Below are 23,901 nucleotides of genomic sequence, written 5' to 3'. Positions count from 1 at the left end.
TACCCTTGAACTCTGCTCATGTATTCTATTGGGTTGCCCAGGTGCCCTGATCGTCTGTGTTTTGAATGTTTTGGTGAAAATGTATGTGTTTGATAAGTACTGAGCATGCAACTGGATAAGCAAGACTTCGATTATGCTGCACGAGTTGTGTGAGAGTCTGTAAGCAGATTTTTTTTAATGTAATTTCCCTGTTAACTTCAATTCATCAAGTATCTTCACAATTTTTTGATTCTATGTTCATCATAAAGGTACTGATAAACAACTAGTCATTTGTGAGTATACTGTAAGTATTCCTTTAAGAAAACACAAGGTGCAGGACTATTTGGAAAGTTTTTGGATGGTCTACCTTCATACTCAGCATGAATCAATGCAAAAGGCATCCTAAAATGCTCAGTTATCATTACAGGACATTTCTATCAAGGACTGTTGCATAGTGTGCTAAGGCTAATATGACCACTGCTCCCTGTGCTGCCCTCATGTTAAATCCAATGACTTTTCCATGACTTTCTAGAACTAAATGAGTGTTTTCTAATAACCTAAAAGGTTACAGCTGGCTAGTTTAATGTTTGGCTTGCTGTGGAGAAAAGCTGCTGGAAATCACCATTTAATGTGATGACTGTAGTGAGTAAGAAAATATATCCTGCAAAGTGACCCCTGAGCAGAAAGATTCCCTGACTTTCTCGAACTGGAGGACGCCCCTATAAATCCAGTGATATTTCATAAACACCAAAAGAGCTTTGTTGTGTTCCTGAGTCCTCCTTATTATAGCACCTGGCCCAAGATATACATGCCCTGTCAGATGAGCCCCAACACACACACATACACACGCGGAGCTGACATGACAGAGAGCCGTGCTGCTGAAGAGGACAGTGTGGTGGCCAGGTGACGGACACCGATATTATTTGTGCAGCAGCCAGCGTTCAATCAAGCTCTCCTCTCCTCCCTCTATCTCTTTCCCCTCTTTCTGTCATCCGCCCTTTTCTCTCGCTGTTCTTGGCAGTGGTGGCGAAAATAATTCTGGGGCTATCACTCTTCCTCTCGTCCTCCTCTTCTCTCTGTCGGTGAATCACTGCCTCTCCTTCGAGCACACCCTGGCTGTAAAAAGCTTGCTGCTCTCTCCTTGGCGGTTTCTAGTTCTCTCCATCTCTCTCGTGCCATTTTTTCTGTTTATTCCCCTCTCATTGAAATCACCATTTTTGTATCTTTTTCCTGTACATCCCTGCCTTGCTTGCTAAGTGCAGATATGTGCATTTTTAACTACACAAATTGGAATCTGGCTACTTGTGTCAAGTCTAACAAAGGAAAATCACAGAAAAATGTCTGGAAATCAGATTTTAAACATGTTCAAAGATGTTTTGACATCAAAATCCAGTGGAATCAAAATTCTGTCATCGCTCAAAAAGCACCGTAACATTGACATCACATCCCAGTTAGCCAGCACTAAACATGGCTCCACATCAAACTCTTCATAACTGACATCACTGGATGTTTTCATGGCGCTGACAGTAAAAGAACATATCTCAGTTCTTCATCTGGCCTGCAGCCTGCCGTTTTGGTTTCCCGCAATTCAAAATGCAGCATCAGTTCACGTTCATGTGCACATCTACAGTACAGTCATTTCCTCAGTGACCAGTGCAGACAGGTTCAAAACGCCTAAACACAAATCTAGGCGAGATCAGTTGAAAATAGCTCTGTGTGCAGTCGGTGCTAAAGACTGGGTTTGAGAAACTTTCCTGCATTCTGGACGGAGTCAACAACACTGCTGCCCTCTCCTCCCTTCTGTGCTTTCTTTCTCAATCCCTTCCCTGTTCCCTTCAAGCCTCTTCCTTGGCTCGCTCTTGTTATTTTCACACTCACTCTGTCTCTCTCATCTCTCCAACACCATCCTTCAAATTCCCCTACTCTCTCCTGTACGTTGCTTTGGCGTCTAACTCTTCCTCTCTCCCCGACTCCCTCATGTCCTCTCATTTTTACGCCCGCCCACGTCCAGCACCTCTTTCTTTCTCTCTCCTGCCTCTCTCTGGTTCTAGCTGCCGTCTCTCTCATTTACCTCCTGAAACATCCTTTCTTCAAGGCGTTTTGTATAGAGGTGAGCGTCCTCTATACCTCTCTCTTCTCTCTCCCTCTCTCCCTGTGTGGAAATGGTTTGTATTGATCCACTCTCAAACTGGGGAGAAGGTCAGGGGTTCACTAATAAAGCTCAGGGACAAAACAGAGACACACAAACAAACGCACGGGCGCAAACACACACACACACACACACACACACACAGAAGACAAATATAGCCAGGTAACAGGGCTGAGGTGATGAATGGCATGTGTGTGTGTGTGTGTGTGTGTGTGTGTGTGTGTGTGTGTGTGTGTGTGTGTGTGTGTGTCTGCTTCGTCCAACACACATATTTTTTTTTTTTATAACAGAGCCACTTCTAATATGCCCAAACATTTGTGTTTACAGAAAAACAGCCACCATCTCACTGTGCCCATAAACATATCACCCTAATGACGACCAGAGGCCAGAAATTATGATCCAGCACAAATATGAACTCCACACAGGGAGCTGACAGAGCGCCTGGCCATCCATCATGGCTGTGTGGCTAACAGCTGTCCAGTCCTCCCTCTCTCCCCCCCGCCTTGCCCTCTCCACTGCTCTATGGCAGGGTCAACCTAAACGTATTCACCCTCCACCCCCACATCACACAGCCTTTCCCACACTTCTCAGTCCAATGCAGTTGAAATGGGCATTTAAGAGCTTGTAGCCCTGAGGTTAGAGGAGTGCATTTAAATTCCTTGAGTGGCTGGGAAAATATGGGTGGGGTTCAGTGGCAAACACCAGTAGCTTAAACGTTTGAAAGCTGTGGAGCCAGAGATTGCCACTTTATAAACCTAGATCAGCTGGAGAAATGGGAAGATGACTCCCAGTTAGAGACAAAACGGTATTATAATCACACACCATTCATTTCAAGATCATGTCACCAAAGTTTTATATTAAAAATCAATGGCATTTATATAAACATTAAAATATAACATAGCCAATACCATATGTAAAGGTATGAAAACCATATCAAATTTAAATTAACATTAAAGATAGACTGTCTTTGAAATGCTTGCTCGAGTGTCTGTGTCACTGTAGATGAGGACGAGACCAGCAGCATCACTGGGTTTGCCTGCTGCACGCCCTCTGTAAACAAAGGAAGAGCAAAACAAACCTACAATACATGCTGCGCCTGTGTCAAGAAGACCTTTACTAACTTTGGTTGAAGGGCAGGATTTTTGAAGTGATGTAATCAAACACAGTTTTAATGATCAATAAAATTGTGAAACGGTAATACCGACCGTATGGAATTTTATAGCAGTTTATCATAAAACCATTTCATCCCTACTTAAAGCTTGTTTTTAACTTATGGTGCGACTGCTTTCAGTAAATAGCCAACTGAGAAAGACTGGCAACTATTAGCTGGCTAGTAGGGGTGTGCCATATCATCTCGTTGACGATAACACTGGTATATTTTTTAATATCATATTAAAAATTCATGTGGTGATACTCCTGAAATTTCGACTTGTTGACATGTGATGTCAAACTGCTACCCATGGCAACAACAAATATAGCTGAAAGCAATATTATTACGGACTCTGCAGTGGTTCCAAAAAGAGGAGCAGCTTCAGTAGTGTGGAATAAACTGTGGCGTCCTGAATGTTTTATGAACAGCCCCGGACTTCTCTCTCTTTTAGTGAGTTACTGCTCAGAGAGAACTCATTCAGCGGCTCCTCTGGCAGCAGCACAGCGTCTCTCCCTCTCCTCTCCGTGTCATCAAGTGATTTTGTCATAAACCTTTGGTAATGTAAACCTACATGACACTTACGGCTCTAAAAAAAGCTACATGCATGTGAATGAGCAATAGGCATCGTATCATAACAGCCTGTCACAGGTTACAGCGTGATGATCAGAGGAGAAATGGCAGAGCATAAAGGTCCAGGTGGGAAAAAAAATCATCATCATTTAGGATTTTTCTTAAAGAGAAGGAAATCGCCTGTTGATTTATATATGTAGAACTTGGGTACATTTTTGGTATTTGGGAACTTAAGTGTGTAATTTGTGACAGATTTCATTTTGTTGAACTATTAGTATTTTATACAGAATCTTAATTTCACTCTTGTATTATTTCAGTTCTGGTGTCTGATTCGGCCTCATCTGTGTTTCTCTGTGCTTGTTATGTTTAGTTATGTTGCACAGCAACAGCTCCCACACTGAAAAATAATATCAGGCATCTGAGGTCAGATTTGAGGTTGCTCATACCACTGGCTGAGGTTAAGGTCAGTGGTGGGCAGCTGACATTAGGTCACTGCTTAGGGGCAACGTGGCAGACGTCATTAACCTAAGGCTGACCCCTCGAGCCTCGCTGCTGTCGTAGGGTCAGCCAATTTATCTCTGAGGCTATTACATCATCATTGATGACATCTTATATGGGACAGCAGTTTCCTCAGAGGATGTTTAAGTGGAGATAAATCACAAGTGATTCCTTATCAAAAACTCTAGTAACTATGGTAACAGGCCTGACTGGCAAAATGGGACAAGGAGGCAACGGTTGCTGTGGGATGCTGCAAAATAACTGGTACAAATGAACAAAACTCACAATTCATGATCGTTCTTAAGTATGACTTGAGACACTTAAATGGAGTTTAAGTGTTAGTTTGGAGTCTTCTCAAAAGCCGAAATATTGGACAACTCTTCATACTCTTTTGTGGTTGGAGAGTGCCTGGCCAACAAAGGGAGTTACTGCATGATGTTGCACTGCACCACATAAAAGGTAGAGTCATTTTTTTTGCAGTGCTAACCTGGGATTTGTACCACAGCATTCTGCACCAAGAGCTGCTGCTGCACCGGTGCAAAGGTCTAATTGAAATAAATGAGATAGCTTGCTTTTTTTGCATCAGAGCTATTGTCAGTGTGATGGGCCCAATGAAAAAAACACAAAAAAAGAATGAAGACAACGACTGAATAGGAAAGAGACCACATCTACAGAAGGTGGCAAAAAAACAGGAAGAAAGGGAGGTGAAAGAGGAGTTGGCTAGGTCATTCACATCACTTACACTACCTCACAAAACATACCCGTGCACTCAAGCTAATGAAGACCTACGCAGAGAAAGAGCGCTATTCTTACCAAGTATCACTCCATTAGTTGCAACACACAGGGTGAATGGTTTGTGTGTGTGTGTGTGTGTGTGTGTGTGTGTGTGTGTGTGCCACAAAGACACCTGCCGGAAAAAATGGTGTGCACTGACATTTAAAGGAATGCTTTAAAACAGGTCTTTCAATTAAGCTATCTTAAGAGAGAGCGAGATGGAGGGGATGGATGGGTGAATTTAAAGAGCACAGAGGATGGGAGATGAGGTCGCGGAGACAGGTGGTCAACTAAGAGCGAGGCACACTTAACACTAATAGATGGAACAAAGACATCAGAGGCTTCAGGCAGATGCAGCCTGAGGAAAGTGGGTAAGCAAGGGGAGACAGAAGAGAATGAGGCATGAAAGTCAGGGAAAATGAAAGCATGTAAGCAGGTATACAGAGAAAACTACAGTATGTGCTGTTGTGGAGTGCCTTAAGGTCTCTAGTGTGTCTGTGTGAGCGGGTTCCTCTGTAAGGCATGCAGGGCCATGCACCGTGGATCAGTTAGTAAAAACCGAGGCTAGCTCGTGCTATCCCCCAGGATCTCACGCTGCAATGCACCGAACCATACCATGTGTATGTGCGTGTATGTGCGAGTGCTGCTCCTGAGTGACATTTCACAAATCCAGGGGACTGGGCTAATGATGTCCCCTGTCTGACTAAATCAAAGCAGCAGAGAGATTGTGGGGAGACGGAAAACGGGCAGAAAAAAATGAAATAGTAGACAGCAGGAGAAAGAAATAAGAGCTGTTCAGACTTGATATGAACCACTCCGGGCCTTTAGCAGTGGTCCTTATGAATGAATGTAGCATGAGTAGGCCAGTATTTAATTAGCGGGCGCACAAAAAAAGGGTTAAGTGGAGAAATCAGAGTAGCCGACAGCTTCAGGGATACAAACTACTCAAAATCAAGACTAGCCTTTAAAGCTGGGGCAGGCAGTTTAATTTTGGCTTCATAGGGCAAAACTCCCATAATAAAATCATACTGTAATTCAAGTGGACTGAGAAAAATACTAGACTTCTGTACCTCCTCTTCGTTCTGAAAGACAGACTTAACAAAAAGAAAGTCTAAGAGAGTCTTACAGGAAACGAAACAAAACCTTTCAACATCAGCGAAATGTTTCAGAGATGGAGAGAATATGTTGCTACTAGTTTAGCCTCTGCTAACCAGAGCTAAAGGCTTAGAGGTGCAGGTTTAAGTTCACATTTATGTTAATGTTAGCTAGAACCTCAATCCTCCGTCTCACACTGCTGCTACAGACCATCTCTACTAGTGGAGAGCAGGCAGCAGCCACAGCAACAGAAATCCAGCCAGCACAAACCCCAGCTGTTTGGCAAATTTTCTGTTGCTGCCATTACACATGCTAAACCCGGCACTGCTGCTGTGATACCCAGTGCTGGGTGGTTTTCGCAGGCTAAATTCGAGCTGCTACAGTTCTGACTGAAGGTCTGTCTGCCGAGCCACTGCCCACCCTCCTCCTGGGAAACAGTCCACAGCAGCGGAGAGTGAGTAGAAGGGACAATGCAGTGGCTAACCTCAGGTTATTAATTATTGTATTATTTTTGGTCTGATAAACAGAAAGAGTGAGCTGAGTGACTGCAGTGTGTACAACTCCACAATAAAATAAGATCAAATAAATCAATGTATGGGAAACACTAGTTACTGTACGAAGCTCTTGAATATGCCCGTTGTCGTCCTGTAGGGGGGGCTTGGGACAGAGATGGGAGAGTGAGGAGCTAATTCTAATTCTGACTTTTCTTTTTTTACCTTTTCAATATTTCTGCCTACCACAGTTTTAATATTTGAATGAGTATATGTATGTGTGTGTAGTTTAAGTAGCATTTTTTAGCAAAGGTATTGCACATTTTTCAAAAGCAGTGGTGCCATATTTATGCATTAGTCCTGTTCCTTAAGGGTTAAGGCTAATGCTAATGCATTCTGCATCAACATTTTACCATCAAAACCTATGTCTGCCTCGACTGGTAAGTAAACTGATTCACTCTGAAGAAATAGGCTGTAAAGAAAGTGTGTATCCCGCAGAACTCAAAAAGCACAAAGAAGAGACTTGAGCTTACCGAGTTGATGCAGGCGAGCTCCTTGTTGAGCAGCCAGGGTAAGGAGAGTTTCCCATCTCCCTTGTAGCAGGACTGAATTCTTTCTTTGATCTTCTCTTTTATCCTCCTCAGGGTGAACAGACACAATGCTGACTCTTTGGGTGGTTTGGCCCGATTCTTCTGACCCTGAGAGAAGACTGTGAAGAGGATGTCTTCATTCTCAGAGATCCCCAGAGAGTTGGCCAGCTGCCGGCCTGGCCGAGCCAAGAAGGCATCCTGCACCAGGCGGTATTCTACCCCATCTTTAGTGCAGCCAATGGGGAACTCCACGTAGGAGTAAAACTTGGGGTCGTCCACACACAGGCGGACAATTTTGGATGTGAAAAACTGCTCTCCGCTGGCATCGGGTGAAGTCAACTGGGTATCCAGCTGCATTGTTAGATAATAGACAAACTGCTCACTGCTGAAGCTGTAAACATAATAGATGTCGAAAGCAGGGAACTTGGACAAAGTGTCTGAAGGGATCTTCAGCTGAGAGGAGACAAACTCGTCCTGATAGACAAAGCTAAACATGTCGGCATTTTCTTCATTCTCCATCAGCTTGCGGCTGGACAGGGTGGGGAAGTACTCTGACTTGCCATCAATGGGTGTTCCAATGAACAGCTTGCTGGTTGGACTGTGCGGGGAGCTTATGATGACCCCAGACATTGTACCCGACTCCGCCACACTGGAGAGGTAGTGTTCCTTGCGGTGGTGGGGCTCGCCAAGCTTAAAGAGGTCATCCAGACGTAGGAACTGGCAGATCCCCTGGGAAGTGCTACCACAGGCAATGAGGCGGTTCTGTGCGTAGTCTATGAGAAGAAGTTTGTTCACATTAGGGGTTTGGGCCAGGTCATGAGGGCAGGACTGGACACTAGGTGGAGGGTAGCACTTCTCATTGTCCACCACTGGTCCAGTCATGTGGCTGCGTAATTTTGTCAGGTTGCTGGACAGCTTGAATATCCAGTTTACAGCTCCCACATAGACTTCTCCAGTTTTGTTGTGGATGGCCAGATGTGTGAGTCCCCACTCAGCAGGGGCAAATCGTTTGAAGGGTGGGGGTTGGCCTCCAGAGAAGGATGAGCTCATGATAAGCAAAAGCCCCAAGAGGAGAAACAAGTTCCCCTGGCCAGGGGAAGCTGCTGACCGAGCTAGGGGACACATATCTGGGCTGTCTAGAGGCAAGGCTTAGGGGGTTGGGGAAGGAGAGAGAGGAGGAGAAGGAGGAGGAGAACAAGTGCTGGTCCCAAGTCAGGATTTTCTTTTGTTTCTGCTCTTCTGACAAGGAATATGGGAAGACAGTTTAAGGGAGAGTGAGAGAAGGGAGGGGCAACAAAACTCCTATTGATCCGCTGTCCTGTTCTCAGCGTTGCGAGCCGTCATCAGGAACATCATCCACAGAGGCACGAGGTGGGAGCCCTGGAAGGCAGAAAGAAAAAACATGGTGAGCGTCCAAGGAACATTTCCTATTGATTATGCATCAAGCAGGCAGAGAGGCCTAAAAGGCTCACAAATTGCACAGCCAAAATTAGAAAAAAAAATCCAAGCTGACATTTGCCCCAGTGATAAATAAATAATATCAAATCAAGTCTGGAAGGCAAATGGGTGTCTGCATTTAATTATGAGTGGAGATAGCAGGGGAGGCATGGGCCGATTATTAAAGGCTCTGTAGACATAATAGGAGTCCTGCTGAAATGAGTTATAGACTCGCAACATTGAACTCTTTAATATTTCATAACATTCAACTTCACCATGGTGGCTTTGGAGGAGGCATGGGTTTGAAAAAGTGCCAGTGGGCACTGTTACATTGACAGCTAGCAATTTATAGCCAGGTCTGCTTGAAGGCTTTCGTGTCATGGTTTCACCGATAGCAACACACTATACAGCAACCCCTTATTGTAATTACACTTTTATAACTATTATCCAGGCATCAGGCTCTCGTGGCAGCACAGCAGGTCACCAGAGACACACTGCATTCCCTCAGGGAGCTATGCTCACAATACATGCTATATATATCAGGGTAAGTATAACTTCAGCAGAGAGAAATATAAAATCCCTTGACTGAAATGTATGCTGCATAAACAGCACAATTCTTGTTCTTGAAGGGTCTCTATCTTACACAACACTCTTCTGCAGCCAATCCCGCCCCCTCTCTTCAGACAGCAATCATAGTCAGTACACTCGAAACCTGCCTGTCTCTTGCTATTGAGCTACCTATGTGATTAAAGCAATGTTCAGACAGACTATTGCACTGCATCAAATAAGGAAAGCCTCGTCGTCTTTTAAAAAGAAACTGCCTTGGAACTGTGAGCGTCTTTTTCTTCTTTACATAGTGCTATTTTCAGTTTGAAAGCAGCCCCACACTGCCCACATTTCAGTGCATATAGCCCCACTCACTTCCTCACTGCCGTCGTCGTCCTCTCATACCACCTAATTCTGATAAATGAAGAGCGGGAGCTCAGCAAATACACATTTACTTAGGTCTGCTTTCATTTATGAGCCTCTCCCGAATACACAAATATATTTTACACAGCACACACTATACCCCGCAGCTGGTATCCCTAGACAACTTGGGATGTAGACAACAGAGGCGGTATATTAAAAAGCCAGGAGTGAGATAATTTATAGGATGGAGGTTTTACACGTAAAGGACAAGGAGGAGGAGAGGAGGAGGAGTCAAAAGAGAGAGTATTTGCTCCTTTGGGCATCCTCCATCGGCAATACAACGATGATGAGGAGCAGGGTTTTTCGGGCATGTGCTGCCACTTGACAGGCCAATCATGTTCCCGCAATGCTGGGACATTAGTTCTCCTGTAAATGCTGATTATGCAAAACAGGACGCAACTCTCCCAGGGACCCCACGCTTCAATTTCACCTTGACTATCAAAGTGTCTGCACGAAGGGTGTTTTACGACCATGCCGAATCAGAAAAGATGAGAGACATTGTGGTGAGATGAGGACGGTACGAAGAGGGGGAAGGGAGATAAGGGAGGCAAAAACATGAGATAGAGAAAAATCAAAAGAAGGGCAGAGACAGGAGAGGCAAAAGGGAATGTGAGGTTTTCTTTTCTTTTTCTCCTTATCTTGGTTTCTGCCTCTTGCTCTCCATGTGGTGAGCCACAGGAACAAGGCTATCTGTCTATCAATCATCAATCATGCAGGTCAGGGAGTGTGGTTAGTCTACCAAGTTCAGAGGGATGAGCAACTGAGTGTGTTTCAACACCTGTTTCTTTTTTTATGTTTTATACAGCTATCCTCCCTGTTTTCTAATATGAACTATGGACAATGTCTGAAATATCAGGTCCGGAAATTGTCCGGAGTTGCTCTTTTAGACATGTAGCAGACAACATAAGATTGTCTCTGTCAGACGCATTCTCAGCAAGTGGAAATACTCCTTTTGGTTTAGAGCATAGAGGAGCTTGGACATGGTGCTGATAACACCGTGGTCAAGTAGCCAAATGTAATTTGGTCATAAACAGAGTGTCTTGCCGTTGCTTGGCTTTGTTTAACGATTTTGGCACCAGACCTGACAGAGAAAGGTTCCTGAATCTCCTCATCTCTCAGGTCAGACATTTTCATTGCCATCTTTTGACAATTGTTATTCACCGTTGGATGCTTGCTTTTTTCAGTCCGTACAAGCCACATGACAGAAACATCAACATGCCCACTCGCTTGCTATGAATTTTCCAGGCAATGACCTGCTTTATTCACACATGGTTTCAATCGGATATTAAGTGGACTTGCAATAGGTAGCTGGCAGGGTAAGGTCTGTTTAATGTCCAATCCAACTGATTTGGACACTTGCGTTGTCACATACAGCTCCTCCAGGTAATGTCTAGATAATTTCAGGTTTGCAGTGCATGTGTGAAAGGGCCTAAAGAGAAAGGCAGGTACTACGTGACAGAGACAGAGTGAGTAAACACTCAGAGGTAGAAAAATGCACTTTTGGAAGTATTGCAAGAATTAAACACCTCGGTAAGAGGAGTCATTAAACTGCACATCAATTTTAGTCGCTGCTGCTGCAAATAGTATGTGAGAGGAAAAAAGAAAGAGGGAGAGACAGTGAGCAGGAGAGAAGAAAAATAGTGGTGGCGATGTTCGTGGAATAGCAAACCGTAGCTCAGCTGAGACAAAGCTGCCCAGGTTCAGGGAGAGGTGGTGTCATCCAATTTCCACAAATGAAAGGCCAGGAGAAGACGTATAGGAGAGAGAAAAGGCAAGGTGAGGAAGAGGAGCAGAGCAAGAAAAATAGAAAGTAGGAATAGGAGGGAAGGAGAAACTGCACGGACAGAAAGACATAGAGAGAGGGGAGCAGAAGGGTGAGTGAGGAGCAGCGGGAGCCAAACAAAAGGTAGCACCTCTGCTGCATTTTAATCAGAGCTCTACCTGCGCTTGAATCAAACACCAGGGGAGCCCCGTGGATCGAGGCGCCTCGGCACAGTAACTGCAGACAGAAGGGCCTGAGCTGCAGTTATCAGATATACCCTCACTCTCCACTCTGTGAGATTAAAACGACTCAATGCAGACGGCGTCCTCTTCGACATAAGCAGCCGCAATAAAGTGACGAGCCAGCCTATAAAAAAACTAATTTCTTGCTCAACGGTACGGTCGTGCCGCGTGACGAGAGCAGATGCCAATTTAAAACGTGGTGGCACGTAGAGAGGCCGGCTGCCTCATTTTCCTTTGTCATTTCCGAGCGAGGGAAAGATACAGTGAGGAAGTGAGCAAATGAGAGAGTCTGATAAAGAAGAGAGAGGAGAAAATGTGGGAAAAAAAATCATCCCCACAGTAATTCCTCTTCATTTAGGCCAGCCACGGCTTGATGTAAGAGAGTGTGAATCGCACAACAAATTGCATCTGGGGGTCTCCGGCTGCTTGTTATCTATCCTGGTAATAAGACGATGACATCACACCACACTTAAACGAACACGTTAGTGAAAAGAACATGGAGTCATCCACTTCAAAACTAACAAGAGAGCAAACAGGTTGGATTAAACATTCACACTAATAATGCCTTCACAAATGAGCCCCCACCTCCCTCCTTCTCAGTCCTTCCACTTCCACACATTCACACGCCCAACTGCCGAGGATACAGTCAATCACTCAGCCTCTTACACACATTTCTCTTTTTTTCTTAAATTTCTCCATTTTCCCTCCACCTCCTTATCCCTCTAAACCCTCTTCAATTTCAATTTCCTCCTGAGCTAAAGTGAAATGGTGGGAAGAGCGCTGAAACAAGGTTGCAAGCCATATCTGGCACCATCAAGGAAAAACATGTCAATCATTTTGGGCTGGAGCGTGTCTGTGGCTTTAGGAATGGGCAGCCACCATATCGGGAGAGCCGGGGCCGTTATCACATCAGGGAAAAGCATTAGAGAGGACAGGCTGTAAGGGGCCAAGTTGATTGGATTTGATATCGGGACGGCCTATCAATTGACAGGACTGTACTGTGTCCCAATGGGCATTGGGAAATGGAATAAGGGATTGAAAAAGATGCAGAAGACAAAACAGAGACGGAAACGCTTCGAAAGGGGGAGAGGGGGGGGCTTCTTCCACAGCTTGACTTCATTTTGTTTATTTGGTTTAACAGTGGGAAGAATCTTGAAAAGAGATGGGGGTGGCGGTGTGTTCTCATGTACATTGTGAGGCAATTCCAGAGGCTGGTGAAGTGGTGTGCTGTTGGTGACTCTTGTGAGCTGAGCTGGATCAACTCTCCCTCTCTCACCCTCTTCTCCAAAGCAGCTAAACCTGTCCATTCAGATAATGGTCGCTGCTCGGCCCTAGAGCTGTGCTGATTTATTGCCGGTGGCATATCAATTACAGCGCTCGCCACTGGAGGGGAGAAAGAGGAGGAGAAGGTGGCGAGAGAGGGATGAAGAGGAGGAAGGAAGAAGAGCAGCACTCACACAAAGTCTCTACCTTCTGTGCTGCGTCACAACATGTGGGTCACATCTGGGAGAAGAGGTAGAGGTGAGAGGGTGGAATTGAGAGTTTACGCAAGAAAGATAGATGGTGTGAGAACGATGGAAAGGAAATTCTCAAGACTCACACTCTCATATACGCACAAAGTCAATTACTGTAAAACCATAGCATAATCGAGGAGGTGACTGAAAGCAATATGGTTTAAAAGACACACACTGGGCACACGTCAACCTACACACACCAACTGCATATCTTCTGTGCACAAATGGTCTCTATATACGCACACAAATGCAAAATACACTTTGGATTATCCAATATGTTATGCGCATGCAAATCAATACACACATGTACAGAAACCTAATGGGTCTCTATCTTAATCTGCCCTCCACCTCTTCACTCTGCAGCCAACACACTCCAAAGATTGGAGATTTGCCCGGGGGAGGAAAAGGAGACGGGCGAGGGGTGGGTGGAGGATTGAACAGCATGAGGAGGCGGCAGGAAGCGGGTGGCGGGTTGTGGGGGTAGGATGGTTAGAGAGGAGGTAAGATAGAGGGGGAGCCAAGCCCTGAAGCCTTAATCCTCTCCCAGGGTCTGCCTAATCTCACCGCCACTATCTGCATATGGGAAGAATGGATTACCATCCCCCAACACTCTGACGGATGGATGAAGTGAAGGAGGGATGGGTGGCAATCCCTGTACGGACAACACAACCACAGACAGTCTCACACACACAAGTCTGACTGAAGTTATTGCAGAGCCGAGGATGTGGTTGGCTCTCTAAACCATTTGGTGCTTTCTCCATATACACACTCAGGCCTGCGCTCAGACGCACACACACAGGTACAGATGGCACAGGCTAGTCATTTGCAGCTTTGTTAGCCCACCAGTCTGAGACATGTACCAATCAGAGACAGTCTCTGTGTGGTAGAAGGGGGGTCAGACCACCAATCTAAAGCTGAAACAGTCCTCTTAACCCACCAAAACCTCAAATCTCAACACTGCGACAAAGCAATCACACTGTCTGCTGGGGATTATCAGAGAATGTCAACATTATTGCAATAACTCACCACAGTGTTATCAAGAAATATCAAACCCCATTTGTCACTGTCCATGGAAATTTGTTCATAAAGGTCCTCCTTTTTCAATAACAGTTGCATGACAGCAGAATATGTATTACTAACTGAGTATGGATAGTATTTGTGGAGCGCCCTTGGGAGCAATATAACCAGCAACAGTCGACCTCAAAATCTGATATTCATTTTTGTGTCATTACCTCATATCATTACTTTATTATCAAGGGAAAAAAAGTGACAAAAAGGCATTTAGTGATGAGAAAAGAATAACCAAAATATGAGCTAGCACTTTTAAGGTGCCAAAATCAACTGTCCTTATATCGTACTCAAGTCATCCAGCAAGCCAAGACAAACTTCAGAGGAGGTAAGACCAATTTTCAAGAGGTCGTACAACAAAGCAGTATTATATATTGTGGTATCTTGTATCATTTCCTTCCTGCCTTGGCTGCGGGAACAAGCTGACTGGCAAGTCTTAAGGCGTATAAAAAGTCCTTATGAGTTCTGTTTTACTGCCAACGTAAATCAGTTTAGTGGAGGACAAGCGCCGGTGCCCTTTCTCGCTCTCTCTGTGGCAGGTGGCCTGCCAAAACAAATGCCTTGTTCCAGAGCACAAAAGTAGTGTGTGTGTGTGTGTGTGTGTGTGTGTGTGTGCGTGTGTGTGTCCGTAAGGAAGTCAGGCACTGGAACAAATTGAGCCCCCTGTCTTTAAAGCACCTTGCTGGGCTGACTTTCAAGCCATCAGCCCGTCTGGAGTGATAAAACCTGATCTAGACCTGTATAGCAGCTACCCTTGACGATGTGACAGAGTTTGGAAAAAGCTACGGAGTAGAAATACTGGCCTCAAACATCAACCTCGGTTCGTTCTACATTAGTTTTGCTCAAGTACGTTAGCCAAGAATAAATTCTTTACAGCAGACGCTTTACAAGCTGCTCAGCTCTGTTCCATGGAATAATGGAATCTGAAGACTGTAAAATGTTTTTTGAGAAAGTATCATGAGCCACAGGGTCGTAAAACACATCATAATAAACAATCATTAAAAACATGAAAAACAGGCTTAAAGACTTTACACCACAGTTTTTTTTTGTTAGCCTGTTAATCTATACTAATCTGACTGATGACACTTAATTTCACTGTCCTCATCTATTTGTTTCCCAGGTTTGAATCAGTAGCCTGCACAAGGACGAGGGTAGAAACTGACAGACAATCCACTCACACATTCAAGGGCTGGAGCAGCAATAAGTGCAAGGACAACTGCTTCTCTGACACCCGATGTGCCTTATGGATAACAGACGTGTGTGTGTGTGTGTGTGTGTGTGTGTGTGTGTGTGTGTGTGTGTGTGTGTGTGAGTGTGTGTGTGTGAGAGAGAGAGAGAGAGAGAGAGAGAGAGAGACAGCTGCCACTCCGAGACAGTAGACAGACTGTGGGCACTACATCACACAAATTCTTCTTCTCCTCATTCCCTGTGACAATAAACACTCTCACACTCTTGTGTTTTCAGAGGTAAACGGGATTATATGCCGACAGACGTTACTTCAGACACACAGTGGTGTACAAGTATGTGTATGTGTGTGTGTCTGTGTGGGTGTGTGTGTGTTGCCATCGGGCACAAATGTGTGCACATGTTCCTGTGCTATGAGGCTACAGCACACAGTTGTCCCTGCTCTGCCTGCATTTGTCGGGTATACAACAGAGGAAGAAGGGGGTCGCTGGCTACTATGTGTCTTTAATAAGAGCATAAAGCACCACTACACACACACATTTCATGGCAACATTAGCCCTTTTTACACAGAGATCCTGCAAAACTGGCTCAGCAAAGACTTTTCATTACATTGCTTTGGCTTTTTTAAACATAATGCCACCCCAGTGTGTGATTTTAGATAGTATGCCAGCAGTCCGGAAGCAAAGGAGGTGTGACCAGCATGAGGTGTAGCACAACAGCTTCAGCCTCTAGTGGGACATAAACGTGTCAGGAAGCACTTTCTAAACAAAACAATGGTTTAACATGGTAATAACAATCATTTAGTGATATAGCAGCTGATCTCGTCCTCCTCTGGGAGGGTAAGAAGCTCCTGGACCTCATTGTCTCTCTAATTTGCAGACATTTTCAGCTGCTGTTTTTCTTCGAGTTAGCTGCTAACTGCTGCTCGCTACTTTTGAATTTCCTGGTGGTGAGTTACACACATACCATGTCATCAAAACATTACACCCATCCCGTCCATGGTCACGTCCTACCAGCTGTCACATTTACACAGATATCGAATCAGCGCTGCTACTACCTCCACTGCCAGCTTAAGGGCCACACCACTCTGTCCCCACCATGCCGTGATCATACCTTTTATGAAGAACGGTGAGGTGGAATAACAGCGTGACATTCCCGCCTTGAACAGGCAGTGTAAAAGGGGTTTAAGTTTGCACCAAAATGGAATGCAAAGGGAATGTACTGCGGTCTGGACAAACCTCAATGTGGAATTCATCACCTCGTAAAACACATGCCATGTATATTTGTGTGTGTAAGGTAAGCTATGTGACAGGTGTGTGCACCCTACCATATCCTTCAGATCTCACCCTACACAGCTAGCACCATGCTCGCATTCTGTGTCAAACAAAGAGTGAAACAGTAGTTGTGTTTCAAACACTTTCTGAGCAGCTTGAGGTGGCTGAATAGTGAACGGCACCATCTTGGTGCTCGGAACAGTTTGTGAACATTGTGTCTGATTTGGATGGTGAACACAGGGTTGAGCGCCCCAGGGTGTCTCCCAGGCATGCAGCCCTTGTCATTCCAATAACACATAAGGAGCAGACAGTCTGTATTTGTCTCCATCTTTATATCTTCCCCAATCTTCTCCATCGAATCATCTCTCCGTCACGCTATTTCTTTCCCTCAGTTTTGCAAAACAGCTCACATCGCTCTCTGTATCTCTTCTGTCACATTCTCCATCTTTTATGACTCATAGCAGCGCAGACACCCAAATAAAAAACAACCTGTTTGTTCAAACACCAAATTTATGGTCATCACAACAAACTGAAAATGAGCACACATTTTCCCCTCCCCGTTTCTTCTCTCAGGGGTGAAATTCCTGGAAAAACAAAGGGCTTCATTCCAGCTGCTAAGACAGAATGAACCAGCCATCGCATAAAACCTGCCCACATTTCAAAAAGAGAGCACGCAGACACAAACACTCTGATGCAGGCACCGTCAGATTAGTGGTTTACTCTTAATCTCTCGACTGTGTTTGTGCGACTGGGTCTTTCTTTCCATGACAAATCCTGTGTCTGTCTGTGTGTGTATGTATCAGTGTGTGAAGGTGGGAGAGGTAGGCGATATGTAGGTCAAGGCCAGACTGTGCCTGATACGAGTCACACAGTAATGCATTAATCGTGCAGGTTAGTACAATGTTTCACCACTGGCTCACCAGGGCAATGTCACACTGAGCCTGTACTGTTGTCTGGAGCATAAAGCTAATGCTGCTTCTGTTTGACATGGCTTTATGAGAACAAGAATAAAGGCTAAATGATTAGAAGGGGTGATGACATGCAGCAGCAGGTTGTTAACTTCATTTGAAGTCATCCTTGTTACAAAAGTGCATAATACTCCATGCCGTGCAGATTTAATTTCATATTTCAAAATGAAATTAACTGACTTTAACTACTTTAAAATCCAGTACACTTAAAGGAGCTCTATGAGACATTCAAAGCATTAATATAGCAGCAAACAACTACAGCTATGTAAAGATACAGTGGAGTAGTGGTTTCCTAACCAGAGAATGAAGTCAAACTTAGGGATGTAAATCAAAAAGGTGAATTGGGATACACTGATACACGTTACATGTGATCATTATGAGACAATATCAGCAAAAAAACGCAATTGTCCTTTTTTGGCTGATTGCTATGGAGAGTCCCTGTGTGTGTATCCCACTGACTGGCTAATCACCCCAGCTGTGCACTCTGCCCCCCCACGTCAGCACTGTTGGTGTTGTTAGCACTGTTCACGCCGTTAGCACTGTTAGCTGTTGGCTGCTAGCTGCTGACTCAACCACATCCATGTCAAGAAACATGTGCAGACAACCTCTGAATCATAGATATGCTCTGAATAGAGACATGGTTTAAGAGTTACATGTTTGCTACATTCACTTTTTTCATAACTTTTCTTTATTGATTTCTTCTTTTTCCAGCCCCTTATACACTGCCTCTTTTAGGTGGAAATTTCACACCATTAAGTTGCCTCGCTGCTGTGTATAAAAGGTACAATCACAGAGCAGGGGGAGAGGGTTATCTCACCTTTAAGCCAGCATCGAAAGTAGTTACAGCACCACCGAAACAACCATTGTATAAACAGGACAGCCAACAGAACAGAATCACGGACGGCACAGGTATGACGTTTTGATGACTGTTATGCATGCCACCCACCACCTTAAGATGTAAAGAGCAGTTATTAACAGTTAGCAGCTAACTCAAAAAAGAACAGCAGCCGAAAATGTTCGCAAATTGGGAAAACAGTGAGGTCCGGGAGCTACTGTCCGAGATCAAGTGCCATGTAACATGCTCTTGTTATTGTTTATAAAGCAAAAACATGAATAACACATTCTTCTTCTTCTTACAAGTAAAAAGTTGAATTCATAGCCTTAGCCTTCAATTCAATACACTCACCAAAGATTTACATGATCTGGTATGACCAGTAGCTTATGATAAAAAATGCAAACTAATGTAGCATCCACATTTGCTTAGCTTCCTGTTATGAGGTCCAGTTTTATATCAACAAACCTCAAATATGCAATGCTATTTGGAGTCCTCTGTGTGTCTCAGTGACACTGGGTACAATCTTTTCAGCTGCCAAGGCTTGCTGGTTATATAAATGACAATTAACAAGGCTCTGTGAAATTGAGATTTGAGAGAACCTCACACAACAAAACTGCACCTGCTTAGATATTTTTAGGAAACTTCCCTGCTGAGTGTGAATGGTGCCGGGCACTGTAATTGCTAATCACAAGCCCAGCATGCACCTACATGCCACTCCATGACTAAAATCAACACTGAGCAATGCCAGTCACAATGGAGGTCAACCACAAACAACCTTGTGGTTTTCAAACAGTCATTCATTCCACCAATCAAGTTGTGGTTTGGGCTTTCTGAGCTGATTGTACAGGTGTTGATGTCATGAAACCACAAGGTGAGGACAGGTTCAGTCAGTGGACGGAGTGAAGCCGGACCCAAAATGGTAAACTGAGGACCTGATTGACGAATATCAACTGGCCAAAACATACCGTCATTATACAGTATACAACATGTTGTGGTTGGTGAATAGGCTCTTCTCAGCTCTTTCTGTTTCAGCCAAACCAGCGCATTCCTCCATAGCTTTGCTTATATTCTCCCTGCTGAGTTCACTATAATGGAATGCAGCCTGCTCTGCCTGAAACAGCCTATTACCAAACACTGCTGTCCTCAAGTGTAACTCCTTCTACTTTCTCTTCCTCACGCCCTCCATTTATGAGCTTGACTGACCCTTGACACCCAGAGTGCTGGAGAGGGCTTGTGCTGCACTGCTTTGTAAAAACTTGCCAGCGAGTGTTGATTGTTATAAAAACAGGCATGCCATTGTAAATCCTCTCTCTATAGATTTGAGGACAGTGCTGCTCATGGTGGCAGTGGGTGGAAAAGGAGTCGCTTCAAGGAGAAAGGTATTAAAAAGAATCACTGTCTCCTTTTGTTTTAATGGCGCCATAAAGGTAGCCTCCCCTTCTTGGACTTAATGTTTCCAGAGAAAGCTTATGCGGACCGCCAACATTGTCAGTGCTAGATGAATGGTCAGCTCTCCCTGGGATTGCACAAGTATTTGAAAATGATGTATCAGCTTAAAACCAACAGCAAGAGCAGCAGCTAATGAGAAAATATTTCAAACTGCTGATATCAACTCCAAATTGACATTAATCTCAGGCAAGTTTCAGTCTTGGAGAGCCACAGAGTCGATAAATTGAGAATAAATGAAACTGGAAAAACAAAAAGGAAGTCCAAAGTACAGTCTGCTTTTGGCCGTGTCATTATCTGTGGCATCGCTGGTGTCTGTGTTAACGGGAGGAATGTGACGAAACACACATCTGTAGATAAAGACTATCAAAACCAAAATCCTTTATGATTTCTCTTTCGAGATTACATCATAAAGAAGCCGACATCTGACCTGAGCTCTTCAAAGACTTGACACTAGTCCAAGACTTAATCTAGCTCATATCTTCTCAGCTGTGAATTCTTCTGGTGCCCCATCACACTTGATATGGCCTCAACTTATTAAGTTTATTGAAATAGACAACAGACAACTGACCATCTGCTCTCCTGTTTTCCGCCTCAGTCTCAGTAATTACGTCATACAGCACAAGTTTAAACAAATAAATGTCCTTTAATGACAGCATGTGAGCAAAAACACTCGTACGCACACAAACGAGTACACACAGTGTATCTGGGCTAGTTCACTATTGACTTGGACAGCATCCCTATCCATCTTTGTCCATTAAGGCCCATACTGCTTCCGGATGTGTGCTGTTGAGGAGTATTACTAACCATATCATTGGCTATGACCGCATGGCTTTATCCTATGCTCTAAATGCTTTAAGACAGGCGTGTGGCTTGTGTCACATGGTGTTTAGCAGATTTATGTCCACAGATGGGTCACAAGACATCAGAGTTAATGCAGACGTGGGTTCAATTCTTTAACAGGGAAACTATCAAAAAACAATCTGATAATCCATGTAAGAAGTTGTGGATGCTAAAAGGGCACAAACAGTATGTCTCCAACATTTGATGCTGTTCATTGTTTGTTTTGAGGATGTCATTGGTTAACCGTTACGTGGTTAACCGCTGACAATATTTTTTAAACGGTACTCATGTCAATCTATAGGGGTTTTTTGCCACTCTTTAGTTTACTGCACTGGGTACCAACCAGGGGTCTGGTGGGAGCTAGCTACCAGTGCTGCTCATTCGGCAATTACCTTTAGTAATGCTATCTTAACCCAACAGAAACTGAGTCCACAAGTCGGTCCAACACACCCAGATAATGCGATTGGGAATTGAATTATACCTGCGTGTACACAGTCAATCAGACACAAACTGGCCGAGGCCCTCTGTACATGCTCCACAGTTTCTGCCCCAGGCTTGTACAGGAAGTTGAATAGCGTTAAAAGCATAACAAGAAGAAAGTGGTAACCTACATCCAGAGCCGTGCATTTTTAGACGGACGAAATGTAAAGAGCTGTAAAGTTGTCATGGTACCAGTTTGCTGCTAGCTAACAGTAGCTATTTTTTTTGTCGATAGTTTGATCTGAGACATAATGGGTCAACCAGAAAAATATTCAATACTAACAAGCTGAAGGGGGCACAATGCCTACTGTGATGGAGTCAAGAATACTTCAGTCACATAATCGGTTCCCCTCCTGTGCTTGTATACTGGGATAGAGACAGTAGTTCACTTAGATAGCCTAGTCAAGCTATAACTGTAGCCCAACTTAGATGTACAAGTAAACGTACTGACTGGGGCTTAAGACTAAAGGATAGGACTCTCTTAGGCCTTTACTTCATGTCATCTCGCATTTGTTTTGTTTTGGTTTTTTTTGGTTTCTTGTTTTAATCACTTAATTATCGGTTAATGGGCACAGAACTATCGAAACAAAATTAACCGAAATTGCAATCCCTTGTTTATTTGTAGGTTATTGGGAAAAATAAGATTTGCTGATTTCTAGACTACCGTATGTTTCAATTTGAAGAAAAGGTGTATCATCAGCTTTTGTTCTGCATGAAAATCCAGAAACACACTGGCCCAACAAATAAGCCAATCTGCTACCCAAAAACACACTGACCCGCACGGTCAAACTCATCACAAAATACAGGAAGAATCGCAACAGCATAAACACTAAACAAAGACACAGTCATGCCCAGGAACTCAGCGGGACAGGACCATTCATTTTGTTTAAATGGCACTGTTATATCTGAGTCATGTGAGGCCAACGGCAATTATCTTCAGTCCCGCCGTTGTGGAGCTGAAACAAAGGAAGCTCGTCTATCCCAACTGTTTTTAGCTCAGGAGATATTCAAGCCAACAGACAACGCATGTGTGTGTGTTTATGTGTGTGTGCGCGCACCCGTATATGGTGTTCAGTAGGAAGAGAAAAGGGGCTTGTGAGCTCAGACGATTTCCTGTCTTGTCCCAGATCATCAGCACATACTGTATTCCTGGTGAAGCGCGACACACAGTGCTGCATGCATCACTGCTCCACTATAGAGACGGCGACTGAGAACCAGACGAAGGCTGGTATGTAAATGTGGGGGTGTGTGTGTGTGTGTGTGTGTCTGTGTGACTAATACCTTCGCAAACAGTCTGTAGTAACTACGACACATACAGTAATGACACTTATAAGTTTACACTTTCTCCTCTCTTTAACTACATAAGAGACTTAATGTACATTTAATGATGTCTACAGAAAAATCTTCTCAGGAAGGAAGAAAGGAAATCAGAATGACACTGGAGGCTGCAGAAGAGAATGAAAATACATAACTGAGAGGGAGATCGAGTGAGAAAAGGTGTAATAATCAGGCGGCAGATGAAAATGGTGCAGGTGAAAAGGCGAGGTGATGGAAATGGAGAGAAGAGAGGGAGAGATAGAGAGGTGAGATGAGAGGAGTTGACGATACCTTTTCAGATAGCCGGCGAGGCGGAACGAGGAGGAATGAAGAGAGATAAGAGGAGAACAGTCTGTGCATGTTCAGCTAAAAGGGAAACTTTTTTTCCTCAGCTAGTGGGCAACTGAGCGCCTGTCACATAACTACACCCAACACCACTTCAACTTAGACTAAGTACTTCAAAAACAAAATACTCTGTATGGTGCGGCACTATAACTTCCACAAGGATTCCACAGTTTTTAGAGTTTTAATAGAGTGCTTTGATAGCCGCTCTTTTATCACTATGGGCTTTAAATAGGAGCAGCTGAGGATCATTTTGGCTGAATGTGTTTGGTTCAGAAAAAAAAAGCATCTCTCAGCTGATTTTAGTTGCCCTGAATTCATCTTTAGCATCATTATTTCCATATAGAGACAAATTCAGGTCATCCAGTCAGGCTTCAGAGACTTCCCCAAACATCACAGCTTGCAGCTCATGATTTTTTTTGTTTTTTAAACCTGTTCAAAGTTTTGTTATTGTGAAAATCTTACCATAACTGTGATTCCTAGGTGTGAATTTTCTCACACGTATTTTGTTTTACAATAATCAGATTAACAACTAATGAAAACTTAATTCTTCTTCTTTAAAAAGGCATAATATGAAGGATTGTCAGTTACTGTTTTGTAAACATGCTCACTAGCAAAAGTGAAAGCAAAATCTAACCCTAGATTCACTCTTATTCACTCTCGCTATATTTGTGTCTCTTGGATGCCTGCTGCTTACAGTCTGGCACCTGGTCACTACTTTTTTATAAAGCCCTGACCTTGCCTGTGCCCTGTGAGGATACACACCCAGAAACATCCACAGAAAATAAGAAGAATATAAGAAAATACAGGCAGAGAGCAGATTCTCTGCAGAAAAATACACCGCCACAAACTTCCAGTGGGTCATAAGTGATGATTGAGAAGAATTACTTCTGTGTGAGTCTATACATTGTTTATTAAAAAAT

General features: G+C 43.9%; 1 protein-coding gene across 4 annotated transcripts in view; it reads right to left on the bottom strand.

Moving 5' to 3' along the window:
* Positions 1 to 23,901, bottom strand: part of LOC125903882 (plexin-A1-like) — a 267,206-nt gene that overhangs the window by 218,135 nt on the left and 25,170 nt on the right. For all 4 annotated transcript variants that reach the window (XM_049601096.1, XM_049601251.1, XM_049601175.1 and 1 more), the window contains exon 2: positions 7,240 to 8,676. In XM_049601096.1, coding sequence (XP_049457053.1) covers positions 7,240 to 8,421 — 1,182 coding nt within the window. In that variant the 5' untranslated portion in view covers positions 8,422 to 8,676. The remainder of the gene's footprint in view (positions 1 to 7,239; positions 8,677 to 23,901) is intronic.

Source organism: Epinephelus fuscoguttatus, linkage group LG1, assembly GCF_011397635.1.
Source record: "Epinephelus fuscoguttatus linkage group LG1, E.fuscoguttatus.final_Chr_v1".
Taxonomy (NCBI): Eukaryota; Metazoa; Chordata; class Actinopteri; order Perciformes; family Serranidae; genus Epinephelus; species Epinephelus fuscoguttatus.
This window is presented reverse-complemented; position numbering and strand designations above follow the sequence as displayed.